Consider the following 17,091-nt stretch of genomic DNA (forward strand, 5'->3'; position numbering starts at 1 on the left):
TCTCTACTAAAAATACAAAAAAAATTAGCTGGGTGTGGTGGTGGGCACCTGTAATCCCAGCTACTCGGGAGGCTAAGGCAGGAGAATGGCTTGAAACCAGGAGGTGGAGCTTGCAGTGAGCTGAGATCGCGCCACTGCACTCCAGCCTGGGCAACAGAGCGAGACTCCGTCTCAAAATAATAATAATAATAAAATAATAAAAAAATAATAACTTGGAAGTTTGTTTCAGCTGATTATGTTTTTATAATGTAGCTTGTATTACTTTTTATGTTTATAAATATGATCTTTTAAAGTTGTAAGTACATAATCTTTCTATATCTTTGTTTATTTTTATTTTTAATTTTTTTATAAAGTATTTTTTATTTTTAAAAATAATAGAAACATGGTTTCACTGTGTTGCCCAGGCCAGTCTTGAACTCCTGAACTCAAAGGATCCTCCCACCTCGGCCTCCCAAAGTGCTAGGATTACAGACGTGAGCCACCACTTATAATCTTTATAAGTTTAGCTCCAGCTTTGCCACCACTGTTCTCCGTCGCTTTTTAAATTCCTTTGCTCTCATACATAAATGGAATTCTTTTCCCATATTTCCATATTGCTATGGTGCCTTTATTTATTTATTTTATTGGGCAACCCCTGCCAAACCAGAATAGGTTCATAGAGACTCTCTGCCTCTGCTATGTTTGTTCCCTTTTAGTATTTAATGTTACAGTTGGATGTCTTATGTCAGTCTGGTTCTCTTCCCTACAGCTTATTTTTCATGCTGACACCTTTAAAATTTTCTTTCTTTAATTTCACCAGGATATGTCTAGGTATGTGTTTTCTTTCAATATTCTTGCTGATCTTCAGTGGGAGTTTGAAGTATCAGCTGTTTTTAGCTCAGGGATTTTCTTTTTCCTCCATTATTTCTTTACTTCTTGTATACACTTTAGTCTGTCACACTGAACATTGGATTTTCTGGATCTGTTTTTCCTATACCTTTCCTTTTGTAATTTCAATTTCTTTGTTTTTCTATTCTATATTCTGAGTAAATTCTTTTTTTTTTTTTTTTTTGAGACAAGAGTTTTGCTCTTGATGCCCTGGCTGGAGTGTAATGGCACAATCTCAGCTCCCTGCAACCTCCACCTCCCAGGTTCAAGCAATTCTCCTGCCTCAGCCTCCCAAGTAGCTGGGATTACAGGCGTGCGCCACCATACCCGGCTAATTTTGTATTTTTAGTAGAGACGGGGTTTTTCCATGTTTGGTCAGTCTGGTCTTGAACTTCTGACCTTGGGTGATCCGCCCACCTCAGCCTCCCAAAGTGTTGGAATTACAGGCATGAGCCACCGCACCTGGCCAGTAAATTCTTTAATATGCTCTTTTTAGTTTATCATTTCAGTTTACATTGTTGTCGATTCCACTGTTCTGAACTGTTGACTTTGATTTCATTATTATGTGTTTTATTTCCAAGTGTGCTTCTCTACTATTTTTTTCCTTTTTTTTTTTTCTGCTGTATAGCTTCTCATCTTCTCATCTGCTGTTTCTGTAGCAGTTTCTCTTGCTTTGTCAGTGTAATATCCTTTTAAATCCCTGTTAACTCTCACCGAGGTTGTTGATTAGAATTTTAAAAAAAGTTTTCTGTGCTTTCTTGCCTTAACTGTTTTTGAGAACTGCTCGGTCTCATTTACAGCTCCTGATTGTCGTTTACAACACCTAGTCATTTTCCATTGTCTTTGCATGCTTACAATGAAAGTCTAGACTAGTTTAAATTGGTAATTTGTATTCTTCTTTAATGCTTGTTAGCCCCGAGTGAGCCTTACTTTCATAGCTTTCCTTTCCTCACACCAAAGGAGAAGTAGGAGTTCTTAGTATTAGAGGCCTACTTCATATATATGGCATGTTGAAGAGGATGCCTGGTGTTTTTTGACGTTTGGGGAGAGTTCCCAAATCTTTTTGTATTTTACTGCCTGGAGTCTCTCCAAGATGATTCTCTATATAATCAGGGAAATAAATAAGGAAATGTCACTGCTTGGCCAAATTGCTTTCCTTTGTGCCCCTGCTTGGCTGGAATTCTCCCTTCTAGCCCTCTTACTCCTTGTGGTCTTTGGTGGGTGACCTCACTGTGAAATTTCACTTCCATTTCTGGTAGAAGATTAGTTTAAAAACTTTCAAGTGCTACTTTTTTTTTTTTTCAGGAAAATAATTAGAATGAATGTTGCTTCCAGAGTAGGTTTCCATTTGCCATCTACCCTCGCCCTCATTTTTTGTTCATTCAGCAAATACTTATTGAATGCTGCCTGTGCTAGGAAATGTATGATGAAGGATACAAAGTCTACTCATGGAGACTATTTTATTTTATTTTTATTTTATTTTTTTTTGAGATGGAGTCTCACTCTGTCGCCCAGGCTGGAGTGCAGTGGCCGGATCTCAGCTCACTGCAAGCTCCGCTTCCCGGGTTTACGCCATTCTCCTGCCTCAGCCTCCTGAGTAGCTGAGACTACAGGCGCCCGCCACCTCGCCCGGCTAGTTTTTATTTTTTAGTAGAGACGGGGTTTCACCGTGTTAGCCAGGATGATCTCGATCTCCTGACCTCCTGATCCGCCCATCTCGGCCTCCCAAAGTGCTGGGATTACAGGCTTGAGCCACCGCGCCCAGCCAAGGAGACTATATTTTAATAAAAAGACTAAACCTTGACATGATTCTCTTACATATTTTTATATAAGGAAAGAGTACTTGTTTTATCTCAGTGGGAACTTTATTCCTCCAATGAATAAAATATTAAAGAAAACAAGTGGGAAGTTTCATGCAGAAATTACATACAAGAAATAGGAAGAAAACATACAAAGGTCAAAACTTAGTAAGTCATATGGACCTAGCATGTTGCCTGGATTATTTAGGTATGCAATAACTTTTTCCTGAAATGAAATGTTCTCAAGTACTGTGAGGCCAAATAAATCAAGGTAGAGGGGAAGGAACACCATCTGTGTCCGTGGGCAAAGTAGTAACAAAACCTTTTCCCCTCTTGCGTAAGAATTTACTCAACTTTTTAGGTATGTTTCTTGGAGCCTTTACAGTGTCAACTACATTAGTAGGCTATACCGCTATGGGAAAAATGATCTCTGAGTAAACTGCATGTAGACCAGAAGGAAATATAAATAAAGTAGTTTCAAGATGCAGATACAATGGCTGTAGGCTTCATTGAGTGCAATGATTCTTGAAACTGGATAGATCTTTTAGCAGTCCACACAGCTATCTGGGAGCTTTCATCCCAATGCTGACAGCTCATGTGCAAGGAGATGAGCTCTAAATCAGGTAGGTATAGAGACCATACTAGCTGAGATGCTAATGAAGCCAGGACTCCCGCAGAAGGGGAACTTGACACTGTACTGCCCACATGCTATGCTTCTCTCCTGTATTCGTAGTGAGTCTAGTGCCAAGTGTAGCCTGTGATAGTCTTTGATTTTTAATATTCTTTGAGCTTAATGGGCACTGCAGTGGTTTAATCAGGTCTTGGGATCCTGACAGGTGTTTCCACCAGGTCCATTAGGAGTCTTCTGTTACTTTTAGAGATCATTTTTACAGTGTAATATGCTAATTTTCCTTTAATTTAGGCTCAGGTTTCTGGGACTTTTGGTCCTCCTCAGTTTGCAGGTTTCACAAGCAAATCCTTTTACATTTCTTTTCTACAGACTTGATCCCTTATTTGGGATGTGCGAAAAATTTTTACAAGAAGTGGACTTTTTTCAGAGGTAAGTATTTTATAACTCTTCTGGCTTATTAAATATTGGTTACACGGAGAATAGCACTTGCAGGCAATAGGAACAATCACAAATCACATTCCTTGGTATAGCTAGTGCAGCCAAGCTATCATCTGTGGCCATGTCGTTAACCTTAAATTAGGAAAAAAACCCTAATTTGGTTTTTTTTCCTTAATGTTGTAGAAACTTCTTTGAAGTTAGAGCTTCAAAACTAAACCTACCAGGAATCACTTGCATTTAGCACTCAGCTAGGCCATAAAAATATGAAGAAAACGTGTAAATAACGTTTGTTGAAAAAAATCATTAGTCATCTGTTTTTTTCACCACTGTTCGTTCACACCATTCTTATTTACTTATTTATTTAAGACAGAGTCTTGCTCTGTCGCCCAGGCTGGAGTGCAGTGACGCAATCTTGGCTCACTGCAGCCTACGCCTCCTGGGTTCAAGTGATTCTTCTGCCTCAGCCTCCCAAGTAATTGGGACTACAGGCACCTGCCACCACACCCGGCTAATTTTTGTAATTTTAGTAGAGATAGGGTTTCATCATGTTGGCCAGGCTGGTCTCTAACTCCTGACCTCAAGTGATCTGCCTGCCTTGGCTTCCCAAAGTGCTGGGATTATAGGTGTGAGCCACCACCGCATCTGACCTCATTATTATTTTTTGAGACAGGGTCTCACTCTGTCACCCAGGCTGGCACAGCTCACTGCACCCTTGAACTCCTGGGCTAAAGCTATCATCCCACCTCAGACTCCTGAGTAGCTAGGACTACAGGCATGTGCCACCATGCCCAGATAATTTTTAATGTATTTTTTTAGAGATGGAGTCTTGCTGTGTTGCTCAGGCTGGTCTCAAACTCCTAGCTTCAAGAGATCCTCCTGCCTCTGCCTCCCAAAGTATTGGGATTACAGGTGTAAACCACTGCACCAGGCCCACACTATTCTTACACTTGCATATTTCTCTATAATCTACAAACAATTGTTTTGTAATTCTGTAGGTAAATTTTATTTTGTAGAATACATGTATTTTTTCAGAATTTTATATGGAATGAATCCATTAAAGCACATGCAGTAGTTGAATAGAAAGCTTGATGAAGAAATAGGAGTCGAGGGAATGACCAGACTTTTGGTATGCTGGCAGAATAATACTGGGAGAAGACATAGGATCTTAAAGCACTGATGAAGTCTGTTTCATTTCTTCCACTCATCGTCTCTGCCCTCATGAAGTTTACCAAACCTGAGGTTTTTATGACTCTGTACTTGTCATTTGGATGATGACAGCTTCTTATAGGGCTGAGTTGCAACACTACCTTCACCAGCAGGTAATGCTCTCTAGCAAATTGTACCATCTAGCTTGGCTTTTTAAGATCCAAGTTTGGAGGCTGAGTGTGGTGGCTCACACCTGTAATCCCAGCACTTTGGGAGGCCAAGGTGGGTGGATCATGAGGTCAGGAGTTCGAGACCAGCCTGGCCAATATAGTGAAACCCCGTCTCTACTAAAAAATACAAAAAATTAGCAGGGCATGGTGGTGGGCACCTGTAATCCCAGCTACTCGGGAGGCTGAGGCAGAAGAATTGCTTGAACCTGGGAGGTGGAGGTTCCAGTGAGCCGAGATCATGCCATTGCACACCAGCCCGGGCAACAGTGCGAGACTCTGTCTCAAAAAGAAAAAAAAAAAAATTCTAGTTTTGAATCTGAAATAAGTTCATGCCTTACTTTTGGCTTTAGATTCTTTAAAGTAGAGAGTCTGTTTTTGCACCGTTGGGATGAAAAGATTTTTTGGGAAGATGATAGCTCTGAATCCCCAAAGTTCTTCATCTGTTGTTCTTAATTCATCCTTTGAGTTCCTGCATAGATATCACCTCCTCAGTGAGATATTTTTTGACTGTCCCCTGGCACAAGGCACAAAATTGGATCAGTCCGAGCCAGAAGTGACGTACTTAACTTTTCTGAGCCTCAATGTGGCATCATCCCCTCTGAGTCTCAGTGTTTCTGCCACTTGAATGCAAGCTCCATTGAAGCAATCATTTTGTTCTCTTTTGTTCACTGTGTTTCCAGAACCTGAAATAGTGCTTGGCGCTTCGTAGGTCTTAAAAATGTATTTGTTAAAATAATTAATGAATCTATAATATGAAAATAAAAATTCTAACGATGCATAGGATTGCTGGGACTTAAATAAGATCATGTAAAACACTTAAGAGTATTCCTGGCACATAATGGTTATCAGTAAACAGAGGCCTTTCTGATGATCATGAGTGAGGCATGTTTGTATAGGTACCAGTCTATCTTGGTCATAAACTGCAAGGTCCTCTCACTTCATCATTCTTCCTGCTTCGGGGTTTGGTAGGTGTCTGGGGCCCAACCTGTGGTGAATGAGTACACAGTTGAATGAGTCAGTTGCTTCTGTTTGTTCCTCTAGGTATTTCATCGCTGATTTGCCCCACTTGCAGGACAGCTTTGTGGACAAACTCCTTGACCTTATGCCCCGACTCATGACATCTAAACCTGCAGAAGTGGTCAAAATTCTACAGACCATGCTGCGACAGAGTGCCTTCCTGCATCTCCCACTTCCAGAGCAGGTCAGGGTCTATTTGGCCCGTATAGGCCAAATCTGTCCAGACGGACAAAAATCTTTACCTTGGTGATCTTCTTTGACCAATGGAACAGCTGGGCTAGGCTCTTCCTCTGAGTGGCTCCCACGTGCCCACTCATTAGATAAGGAGACAGAAAAAAGATTGTGTTTTCTTATCCAGGAATGACCTGGCTTTAGAATCACAGTATTTTCTTCTTGCTTACAGATCCACAAAGCCTCAGCCACCATCATCGAGCCAGCGGGCGAGTCAGACAACCCTTTGCGGTTTACCTCCGGGTTGGTGGTGGCTCTGGATGTTGATGCAACCCTGGAGCATGTGCAGGATCCTCAGAACACTGTTAAGGTCCAGGTCTGTCAAGTGTGGGTCCTCATGGAGCTTCTAGACTGACCTTGTGTTGAAGTATTTAATGTTAGTACCCCTGTAGTCTCTACGGGAGGGACAGAAACTGGAACAGGAGAAGAAATGAGCCTCCATGGGAAAGAACCTAGGCTTGAATCTCAACCACTGCTGAGTGTGGTTTGGAGCAAGTTACTTTAAACTCTGAGTCTGAGATTCTACAACTAACAAACAGGAGGAGTTGACATAAAGAGATAATGTATTTAAAGCCCCCAGGACCCAGTAAGGGTTCACTGAATGATAAGACCTTTTCTAATCTTGTAATGTGACGTTAAGATTTGGTCTTTTGTTACAGAAAACTGTAATAAACAAGTTCCTTTCAGGCTGTGAGTCAGTGAGCTGGCAGATAAAATTTATGGATGGGAAAAGGCGATGACTAGGAAATATTCTTTCCCAAGTTACATAGATGTAATAGATACACGTGAGAAATGTAGTAGAGACACTAATCAATTCAGACAGTGCAGTTAAGCCTCACAATGAAGTGGTAGTACTTCATTCATCCATCTGTCCGCTCATTCATCCTTCCTTCCATCCATCTGTGCAATTGTGTTTACTCTATTGCAAGTGCTAAGTGCTGTGGTTGCCAAGGTAAATATGTCACAGTTCTTGCTTTCGGGGTGTGCAGTTTCAGTGAGAGATACACAGATGGGCAGGCAATTAGAAAACAGGGTTTGGTGAGCAGACATGCACAGGATGGGTCATCTCCTAGACTGCCTCCTAAAAAACCCCTTTCAAAGCACCTCTACCACATGCAGGGCTAAACCTTTTAGAGTACTCAATTTGGAGTGTGGTGGAGGCTCAGGAAAGGAAAGGAGAAGGGCACAAGGGATATGGGAGAAGGGCTGAAGGGATATGAGTCAAAGCAGGGATGCAAGCAATGGCAGGAAGTACAATAAGGGGACAGAAAAATAGGCTGGAACAGGCAGAGAAGGCTTCCTGGAGGAGGTAAGGATGAATCAGGCCTTGAAGATGATGCTTTTTTGGCTATGGTGACAGTAGAGGAACGGGCCTTCTGGCTTCCAAGCAGGAATTATTATAAGTTATGAGACCTGCAGAGAACTAGTTCTGAGCTAGCTGTGAAGTTGTATTGCATATTGCAGTGTCTTTTTGTTTTTGTTTTTTTTGGTGTATGTGTTTTTTTCCCCACATTAATGGTTGTCCGGTTGTCCACCTTCACTGCACTGTAGGATTACTCAGAGAGCATTAAGAAGAACAGATGAATAGGTGTCAGCCTACATTAACTAAATCAAAATCCTGAGAATAGGGCCCATGGACACTAGTGTTTAAGAGTTCATGGATGATTCTAATATGTAGTCCGTGATACCAGCAGAACTACTGTTTTACATTGTCCCTGAAAATAACTTCACTGATGAACTGAGCATGAAGGAGATTGTAGGCAGGTTATTTAAGGGTCATCTCCTAGACTGTCTCCTAAAAAAACCCCTTCAAAGCACATCTACCACATGCAAGGCTAAACTTTTTAGATACCTTATAGGTAGAGGGATGGGAAACTCACTGCCCCATCATGGGACAGTTCCAGTGGTTCGAAAGTGCCATCCAGTGCAGTCACCACACCCTGAATCATCCCTCTGTTCTGGGCACTACTTCAGGTGCTTGATAAAGATATAGCAGTAAACATGCCTCAGAGATGACACTGAGATTACATTCCCCATTAAAATACTGTAGATCTGTTCTTTAAAGCAGACCCTGCAGAACTCCATTCATTAACACTTTTGTAAGCCTAATCTAGGTTACTGTATTCTACCTGATAATCATTCATACTGGCCATTTCCTTCCTCTGACCTATTTGGGCCATAGGTTTCTAAGCTCCACTTTTGGAGTAGACAAATGAAAGAAGGCTTCCAGCAACCATTTCACAGAGCAGTCAAGGCCTTTCACCAAGAACAGTTTTGCTGAGAATGCTGGGAATTTTTTTTTTTTTTTTGAGATAAGGTCTCTGTCTGTTGCCTGGGCTGGAGTGCAGTGGCATGGTCACCTCAAACTCCTGTGTCCAAGGGATCCTCCTGCCTCAGCCTCCTCAGTAGCTGGAACTAGAGATACACACCATCACACCTGGCTAATTTTAATTTTTTGTGTGTGGAGATTGGGGGGGGTCTTACTTTTTTGCCCAGTCTGGTCTTAAACTCCTGTCTTCCAGCAATCCTTCCGCTTCTGCCCCCCCAAAGTGCTGGGATTATAGGCATAAGCCACCATGCCCACTGAACACAAAAATTGTGGCCCCTGTTCATTTGTTTTTCCCAATATCATTGCTATTTCAGCCCTCCTCTGCCCTTCTTTTTCTTTCTTTTTCTCTCTCTTTTTTTTTTTTTTTTTTGAGACAGAATCTCACTCTGTCACCCAGGCTGGAGTGCAGTGGCAGTGATCTCAGCTCACTGCAACCTCCGCCTCCCAGGTCCAAGCGATTCCCCTGCTTCAGCATCCCAAGTAGCTGGGACTATAGGCACATGCTACCACATCCAGCTAATTTTTGTATTTTTATTAGAGAAGGGGTTTCATCATGTTGACCAGACTGGTCTTGAACTCTTGGCCTCAAGTAATCCACCTGGCTCAGCCTCCCAAAGTGCTGGGATTACAGGCGTGAGCCACTGTGCCCGGCCCTCCCCTTCATTTTCTTAATAAAAAAAAAAAAAAAAAAAAAAAAAGAAGCCCAAGCACTTGTCTTTAAAGATAATAAGGATCAGGAAACTGAGACACCTGCATCTTTCTTCTATAGTAGGTTTGGGAGCTTGGAACCTAGAACTAGAGTGGGGAGTAGCAGCTTTAAGAAATAAGGGTAGGCCAGGCATGGTGGCTCACACCTGTAATCCCAGCACTTTGGGAGGCTGAAGTAGGAGGATCACCTGAGGTCAGGAGTTCGAGACCAACCTGGCCAACATGGTGAAAACCCATCTCTACTAAAGATACAAAATTAGCCGGGCATGATGGTGGGTGCCTGTAATCCCAGCTACTTGAGAGGCTGAGGCAGGAGAATCACTTGAACCTGGAGGCAGAGGTTGCAGTGAGCTGAGATCGCGCCACTGCACTTCAGCTTGGGTGACAGAGTGAGACTGTCTCAAGAAAAGAGAAAAGAAAAAGAAATAAGGGTAGGCCCGGCACAGTTGCTCACGCCAGTAATTCCAACACTTTGGGAGTCTGAGGCAGGAGGATCACTTGAGGTCAGGGGTTGGAGACCAGCCTGGGCAACATAGCAAACTTTTTTCTCTACAAAAAAGCTTAAAATTACCTGGTGTTGTGGCACGTGCCTGCAATCCCCACTCCTCAGGAGGCTGAGGCAGGAAGATCACTTGCACCCAGGAGTTTGAGGCTTCCATGAGTTATGATCGTGCCATTGCACTCCAGCCTGGGTGACAGAGTAAGACCCTGTCTTTAAAAAAAAAAAAAAAAAGAAAGAAAAGTGTAGAATCAGGGGGAGGCCCCATGACCTGAGGAGAGATGAAGGATTATATGGCAAGTGGGTGAGACATGTCTTCCACAGTTTCAACATTGACCACAGTTTCAACATTGGAAGACCTGTGTGGTTCCCTAGTCTGCCTTCATAAGCATATTTACATAGAGCAAGTCCTGGTCCTAGGATAAGCTTCATTTGTTCCTGTAGTTCCTTTGTACGCTGCAGTATAGTAGGCTGTCTACACAGGGAGCTGGGAGGTCCCCCAGGATGCTGAGGAAAGAACTCTGTCGCAGTTCGTGAGACTTAAAGAATTGGCCAATGATTTGAGTGGACCCTTCATTGAGCCGTGTCTTTGTAGAAAGAGAGATAAATGACTTCCTAGCTGCTTGAAATTTAGTGGAGAGAATGCAGTTATAAAATAACTCCAAATACTGGTGGTTGGTGATGGATACTGGGCCATGGTGTGATTCAGAGCCAGGGAGGGAGTGCTCTTCTGGTGAAGGTGCCTGAGAACACTTTTCATAATCGGAATTAATGTTCTTACCTGTCCTTGCACTTAATAGTGACACTCTGTTCATATTACTCATTCACCATGAATTCAGGAAATGTTTACTGGACACTGCTTCATGCTGGATCAGGGGAATAGAGATGTCTACAGTGTTGACCTCCCCTCAAGGCCCCGTCTTAGGAAAGTTGGTGTCATCTTTCTTCTTGTGCTTTGAGGTTCACAACAGATGTCATCATCCATTTTGTTAAATGCTCCTCTTGCTTCTGTCTCTTTTTCTCATTTCTGTCACCCTTTAGGTCTTATATCCAGATGGCCAGGCTCAGATGATTCACCCCAAGCCTGCAGACTTCCGGAATCCTGGCCCAGGGCGGCACCGGCTCATCACTCAGGTTTACCTCTCCCACACTGCTTGGACAGGTAAGGAGTCAGGGCCAGGGTGGGCAGGAAAATATACTGCTGGAGATCACACCTACCCTTAAGCGTTTGGTTTTTAAAATTTGAAAAAAAAAAATGTGGATACATCAGGCCTTCTAAGAATTGAACTTGATTCCTTATGAGTTTATAAGCCAAACTGGGTATATTTGGGCTAATTTGCTACAGTGCTTTGATTGCATGAGAGATAAGATTCTGTTAGAAGATATACAGGCGATTATGATAGAATGGAGTTTCATGGAAAGGGCCCTGGTCTGGACACCAGGAGACTATATTCTTATCCTAACTCTGCCACCGACTTGCTTGGTCACCTTGGACAAGTCTCTCCCTTTCTGAGTCTTTTTCTTCATCTTCCAAATGACAATAATAATTCTCAATCTACAAATTAGTTGTGAGGAATTTTAAAAATTTTTTTCGTTCTCCAACTTCTATGTCTGAATTTTGAGGATTTTTAATCCATAAGAATAAAATGGGAGAATACAAGTACAAAGGAGATTACATTTCAAGCCAGTAAGGCTGCTTTAAAAAACTTAAGAAGACCTCAGTCTGCAGAACCTAGAATAGGGGGCAGAATTGACCTCAGTGGTGTTTCCCAAATAATTGGAGATGATTCAGGAGCACTATCACTGGAGGTGTTTAATGCCACCAAATTTGGTTTATTTTAGAGATAGGGAATGCCTTTGGAATCTTCTTTCACTCTGTGTTTTTAAATACATAATTATAAGGCTATTATTATTATTATTTTGAGACAGAGTCTTGCTCTTGCCCAGGCTGGAGTGCAGTAGTGTGATCTCGGCTCACTGTAACCTCTGCCTCCTGGGTTCAGGCGATTCTCCTGTCTCAGCCTCCCGAGTAGCTGGGATTACAGGTGCGCATCACTACACCTGGCTAATTTTTTTGTATTTTAGTAGAGACAAGGTTTCGTCATGTTGGCCAAGCTAGTCTCGAACTCCTGACCTCAGGTGATCCACCCGCCTTGGCCTCCCAAAGTAGTGGGATTACAGGCGTGAGCCACTGCGCCGGGCCTTTATTAATGGTTTCCCTCTGTCAGGGTGTTAGATGGGTAGTGATGACTTTATAAAGCTGTTGGATGTCAGGGCAGCCCCTTTGAGGTTCTGGTGGCGGTAGGCCTGGTGTAGTTGAGGGAGCATCCAGTGGTTCTGCTGCCCAGGATGTGCTTCCCTGAGCATTCCTCATTCCATAATATGGCTGCCTGGAATGTTTTTGCACTATTTGCCAAACCACTGGCCCCACAGGAAAGTAGATTCCTTATTCTAATACCTTCTGATGAAGGGATCCTGGATATGGGGAAGGAAATGCTGTGGGAGCATTTTGGGAGGGACAAGGCTCAGGAAAGCATATTACAGTATGCCATAGCTCAAAAGATCATGGAAGGTCTTGAGAGGGTAGTTACTTGTCCCTGGTCACACAGCAAGTCATTGCCAAGGCCAGAGTTAGAACTCAGCTGATCTGCCCCCAAGCTCAAGGTTCTTTCTCCTAGGCCCCATTTGCTCTTAAGGTATCCTAGTTCATTGCAGACTTCCTTGTTTGTTAATGCCAGGTGATCCTGAGCCTGAATAATTTTAACTTATATAAGATCACAGCCAGGCACAGTGGCTTGTACCTATAATCTTTGGGAGGCTGAGGTGGGAGGATTGCTTGAGCCCAAGAGTTTGAGACCAGCATGGGCAATATAAGGCAACCCTATTTCTACAATATATATAAAAAAGTTAACTGGGCATGGTGGCATGTGCCTGTAGTCCTAGCTACTCAGGAGGCTGAGGTAGGAGGATTGCTTGAGTCTGGGGGCGTCAAGGCTGCAGGGAGCCCTGATCGTGCCACTACAATCTAGCCTGGCTAACAGCAAGACCCTGACTAAAAAAAAAAAAACCATCAGAAACAAGAAAACAAGATCACCTCCTCTAAGTGGTTGCTACCCAGTCACTATTACAAATCCCTGTTTTAATTCTTTATATATTATAGTGTGTACTGGTGTCAGATGTGTTTTCACATTTAATTATTTACTGACTTTCCCATTAGGATGTAGGCTCCTGTAGAGCAGGGAACTTGCTTGTCTTTGCCTCTGTATCTCCAGTGTTTTAGTAGCATATGTCTCTAGTGCCTGACGTAGTAGGCACTCAACAAATAATGAAAATTGAATACAAGGTTTTAAATGTGCAATAAAAATTCATTTAATCTTTAGACCAACTCTGCAGTGGGAATTGGTATTCTCTGGTTCATTTTACAGATACACAAATGGAGGCCCACATAGCTGATCAGTGATAGTGCTAAAGCTGGCAGTCACCCTTCCCAGCCCTCACTGTGCTATGTCCCTTCCGGTTTGGGGCACTGAATTGAAATATGTCTCATTGTAAATGAGCTTGCACTTTCTCCTAATCTAGGTGGTGGGGCCTGGAGTTTTTAGGGAGCTCCTTCAATCCCTCAGTAGCTCCCCACCAGGGAGGGGCCTCTCCTGTGGGAGGCAGGATGCTGCCATGTAGGAAGCTGAGTCACAGACCATGTTTCAAATTCTGCCTCCTTTGCTGTGTGATCCTGAGAAAGTTATTTTACCTCCCCGTCTCATTAAGATGAGAATAAGAATATAAACCTCCTAGGAGATATATTCTTCCAGTCATGACGCATAAGTTGCCTGAGTTGTCCTAGATGATCTTGTCTCTCCCTAGTTCCCCTCCCTCTTGTTTTCTTTCTTCTCCACTTTACTCCTATGGCATTGCCTTGAATTGCCATTCTTATCAAATGTTGGTAAGGGAATGCAAAATGACCCTGTAGGGCTGAGTCCTACATCAACTCCCTCTGATCTTAGCAGGATTTATTTGTTTTTTGTTGTTGTTGTTGTTGTTTGTTTTTGAGACAGGGTCTCCCTCTGTCGCCCAGGCTGGAGTGCAGTGGTGTGATCATCTCGGGCTCAAGTGGTCTTCCCACCTCAGTCCCCCTAGTAACTGAGACTATACGCCCGGCTAACTTATTTTTATTTTTTTGTAGAGACGGGGTCTCACTATGTTGCCCAGGCTAGTCTCAAACTCCTGGGATTAACTGATTCTCCTGCCTTGGCCTCCCAAAGTGCTGGGATTATAGGCTTGAGCCTTATCCAGCTTTTACCAGGATTTGGCTTCTTGAAAGTGCTATGCCAACTGGGGCTTTGGTTGTGGTCTGCCACCTGGGATGGAATGGGAGGGTGTGGCAGGAAAGCAGATACAGGTACCTATCTTGATTCCATCCTGAGTGGGAGATTCATCTGGAGTCTGGTATCAGAGAACAGTGTTAGTTTCATGACAGTTACACTCGTGGCTGCTGCATGACCCTCATGTTGTCATGTGAGTGTGTGCTTACCACATGGCTGGTACTTGCTGATGCTGAGGCTGCACTTAGGTCTCATGCTGAAATCTGAGGTGCACTGGATTGCTCTGGCCTTGGGCTGACTGCAAACCTTTCCCTTCCTGGAGGATAGCAATCCAGTCTCTACTCTGATCATAGAGAGAAGTTTGGATGTAACCAGGAAGAGGTCTGGGGAGGCATTGAGAAGTCCTGGAGTGTCTGCCCTTGTTAATTTAGATCCATCTAGCCTTCATTCATACCCTCTGAACTTCTTAGCCTTGGGATCATTTTCAACACTTGCACTTTTTACTCTGGTTGTACCAAATTAAGGAGACATTCCAAGTTCACTCCGTTTCTGGCCTTTGCACTTGCCCTTTCATTTTTCTGAAATTCTCTCCCTCTTCTTTATAGAAGCATGTGGTTAATAGAATGATTAACTGCTTCAGTTTACGAAGTGGGCTCGAATTCTTACCCAGGTGTGCATTTGGGGAGTCTCTGAGAACCTATCTGATTCTTGGAACTTTTGCCAAGATTTTGACAGTCTTTCATAATGTAGCAGGATAAGAACTCTTGGGGTTATGTGCTTGGCACAGAATGGATATTCTATTCCAAAGTCTTCCTGCACTCCCTTCCTCAGTACTTCTTGCAGGCTTGGTTAGAGCGTGTATTGTACTCCATTGCAACTATCTGTTTCCTCAACCAAACAGCCAGCAACTTGAGGGGGGTTCTTATTTATTCTTGCTAGGACCTGCCACATAGAGACACTAGATGATTATATTGTAAGATAATGTAATGAGAGAATGAAATGTTTTCAGACATTTTAGGTCCCTGAAACATGTTCCTGTTCATTGGCCAGAAATTTTTGGCCAACCATTTCCTATTCAAAGGCTTCCTCTCCACTAATAAAGTAGTCTGTGGTACATGCAGCCCTGAGGCTTGAGATGGAACTGCGCAGGAAGAGCCCAGCTGGGTATGAGAATAAGCCACATGCACCTTCTGACCCTCTGTTCTGAGGCTGGAAGTCTTGAAACGCTGAGAGGTTCTCAGAAACTGCCCAAATCCACACCTGCATAAGAATTTTAGCCCAGTTCATAAAGCAGATCATGAAGCAATTAATCTTTCTGAAAGGGTTTTTAGCTTGCTCTCCAGTTGTCTCAGCAGCTTTGGCTCTGTGCCACAGTGAGCCCGAGGGGAAGGTGATGGAGTAGCATCACATCTGCAGGCTCATTGTCAGCCTACCAGGATTTCACGTGGGAAGTGTTTTGTTTGGTGAGGGTAAGGGGAGGGATGCGGACGGATGAAGAAATTTCTTCCTACTGCTTCCATTTTGATATTTCTTTAACTTCACATTTCATCCTCATTCCTAGCAGGTGCCTAGTTATAGACGATTTCTTTTATCTTTTTTTCAGAGGCATGCCAGGTGGAAGTGAGGCTGCTGCTGGCCTACAACTCCAGCGCTCGCATTCCAAAATGCCCCTGGATGGAGGGTGGTGAGGTGTCACCACAGGTGGAAACCAGCATCGAGGGCACGATTCCCTTCAGCAAGCCTGTAAAAGTTTACATAATGCCCAAACCTGCACGGCGCTGAGGCAAAAACAGTCTTTCCAACCATGGCCTAGAGGGTCCTTCTTAGGTGTCAGAATGAGCCAAGCCTGAAGCACTTCACCTGGAATTGATATGTAGGCTTAAGGAGTATGTGACCCTTACAGTCTCATCTGATATCAAACACAGGATAAATTGTTTCTTCATTAAAAAATAAAAAACCTTCAAGTCTACTTCCCCTCCCTATCTCCACAATAAAGTTGAGAAAACACCAAGCTGTTCTAGTTCCTGGTCTGTAAAGAAATGTGTGGCTATAGCTTCAGCTTTTATACTGCATGCTTACATGCTATTCCTCAGGTGTGAAACACAAAGGTCCAGCTACCTCCTGATAACTGGTTATTTGAGCTGTAGTCTTATTTCTTAAAGTGACGGTGTGTTTGTCAGGGCAACTCCAAGGCCGCTTTAACAACTGTACTTTTTTACCATTGACAGTTGCTGAAGGACCTTAAACATGCGTTATCTTGCTAGGAAGTCTCTTCCCTAACGCAGGCAGTAGCTGGGCCAAGGACTGAATAGCTGGAGAATGAATCATTTTCATCTTTGAGGAAAATTTTTTTTTTTTTTTTTGAGATGGAGTCTTGCTGTGTCGCTCAGGCTGGAGTGCAGTGGTGTGATCTTGGCTCACGGCAACCTCTGCCTCCCAGGTTCATGCCATTCTCCTGCCTCAGCCTCCTGAGTAGCCGGGACCACAGGCGCCCGCCATCACGCCTGGCTAATTTTTTGTATTTTTAGTAGAGACGGGGTTTCACCATGTTAGCCAGGATGGTCTCGATCTCCTGACCTAGTGATGCCCACCTCGGTCTCCCAAAGTGCTGGGATTACAGGCGTGAGCCACTGTGCCTGGCTTTGAGGGAAATTCTTGATCTTGCCTGCCATTATTCTTAGGACCTCTATGGCTTTAAATAAATAATATAGAAGAGCTAAATTTTAGAAAAGAAATCAGGATTATGGGAAATAGGGAACCAGTGCAAGAAATAAAGTCATTTACTGCAGCATCTCTCACGAGTTGATGCTGCATGTGAGTTAAAGTTTTAGGTGTGAGGCTGGGGACTGTGGCTCATGCCTATAATCCCAGCACTTT

At 43.3% G+C, this 17,091-nt stretch overlaps 1 protein-coding gene across 6 annotated transcripts in view; it reads left to right on the forward strand.

The window, feature by feature from the left end:
• The window catches only part of INTS4 (integrator complex subunit 4), a 109,701-nt gene extending 93,518 nt beyond the window's left edge, over nt 1-16,183 (forward strand). For all 6 annotated transcript variants that reach the window (XM_031653084.1, XM_021926350.2, XM_031653086.1 and 3 more), the window contains 5 exons: nt 3,667-3,726; nt 6,153-6,312; nt 6,532-6,675; nt 10,937-11,057; nt 15,818-16,183. In XM_031653084.1, coding sequence (XP_031508944.1) covers nt 3,667-3,726; nt 6,153-6,312; nt 6,532-6,675; nt 10,937-11,057; nt 15,818-15,996 — 664 coding nt within the window. In that variant the 3' untranslated portion in view covers nt 15,997-16,183. The remainder of the gene's footprint in view (nt 1-3,666; nt 3,727-6,152; nt 6,313-6,531; nt 6,676-10,936; nt 11,058-15,817) is intronic.
• The last annotated feature ends 908 nt before the right edge of the window (nt 16,184-17,091 follow it).

The sequence above is a fragment of the Papio anubis genome, chromosome 12, assembly GCF_008728515.1.
Source record: "Papio anubis isolate 15944 chromosome 12, Panubis1.0, whole genome shotgun sequence".
Classification (NCBI taxonomy): Eukaryota; Metazoa; Chordata; class Mammalia; order Primates; family Cercopithecidae; genus Papio; species Papio anubis.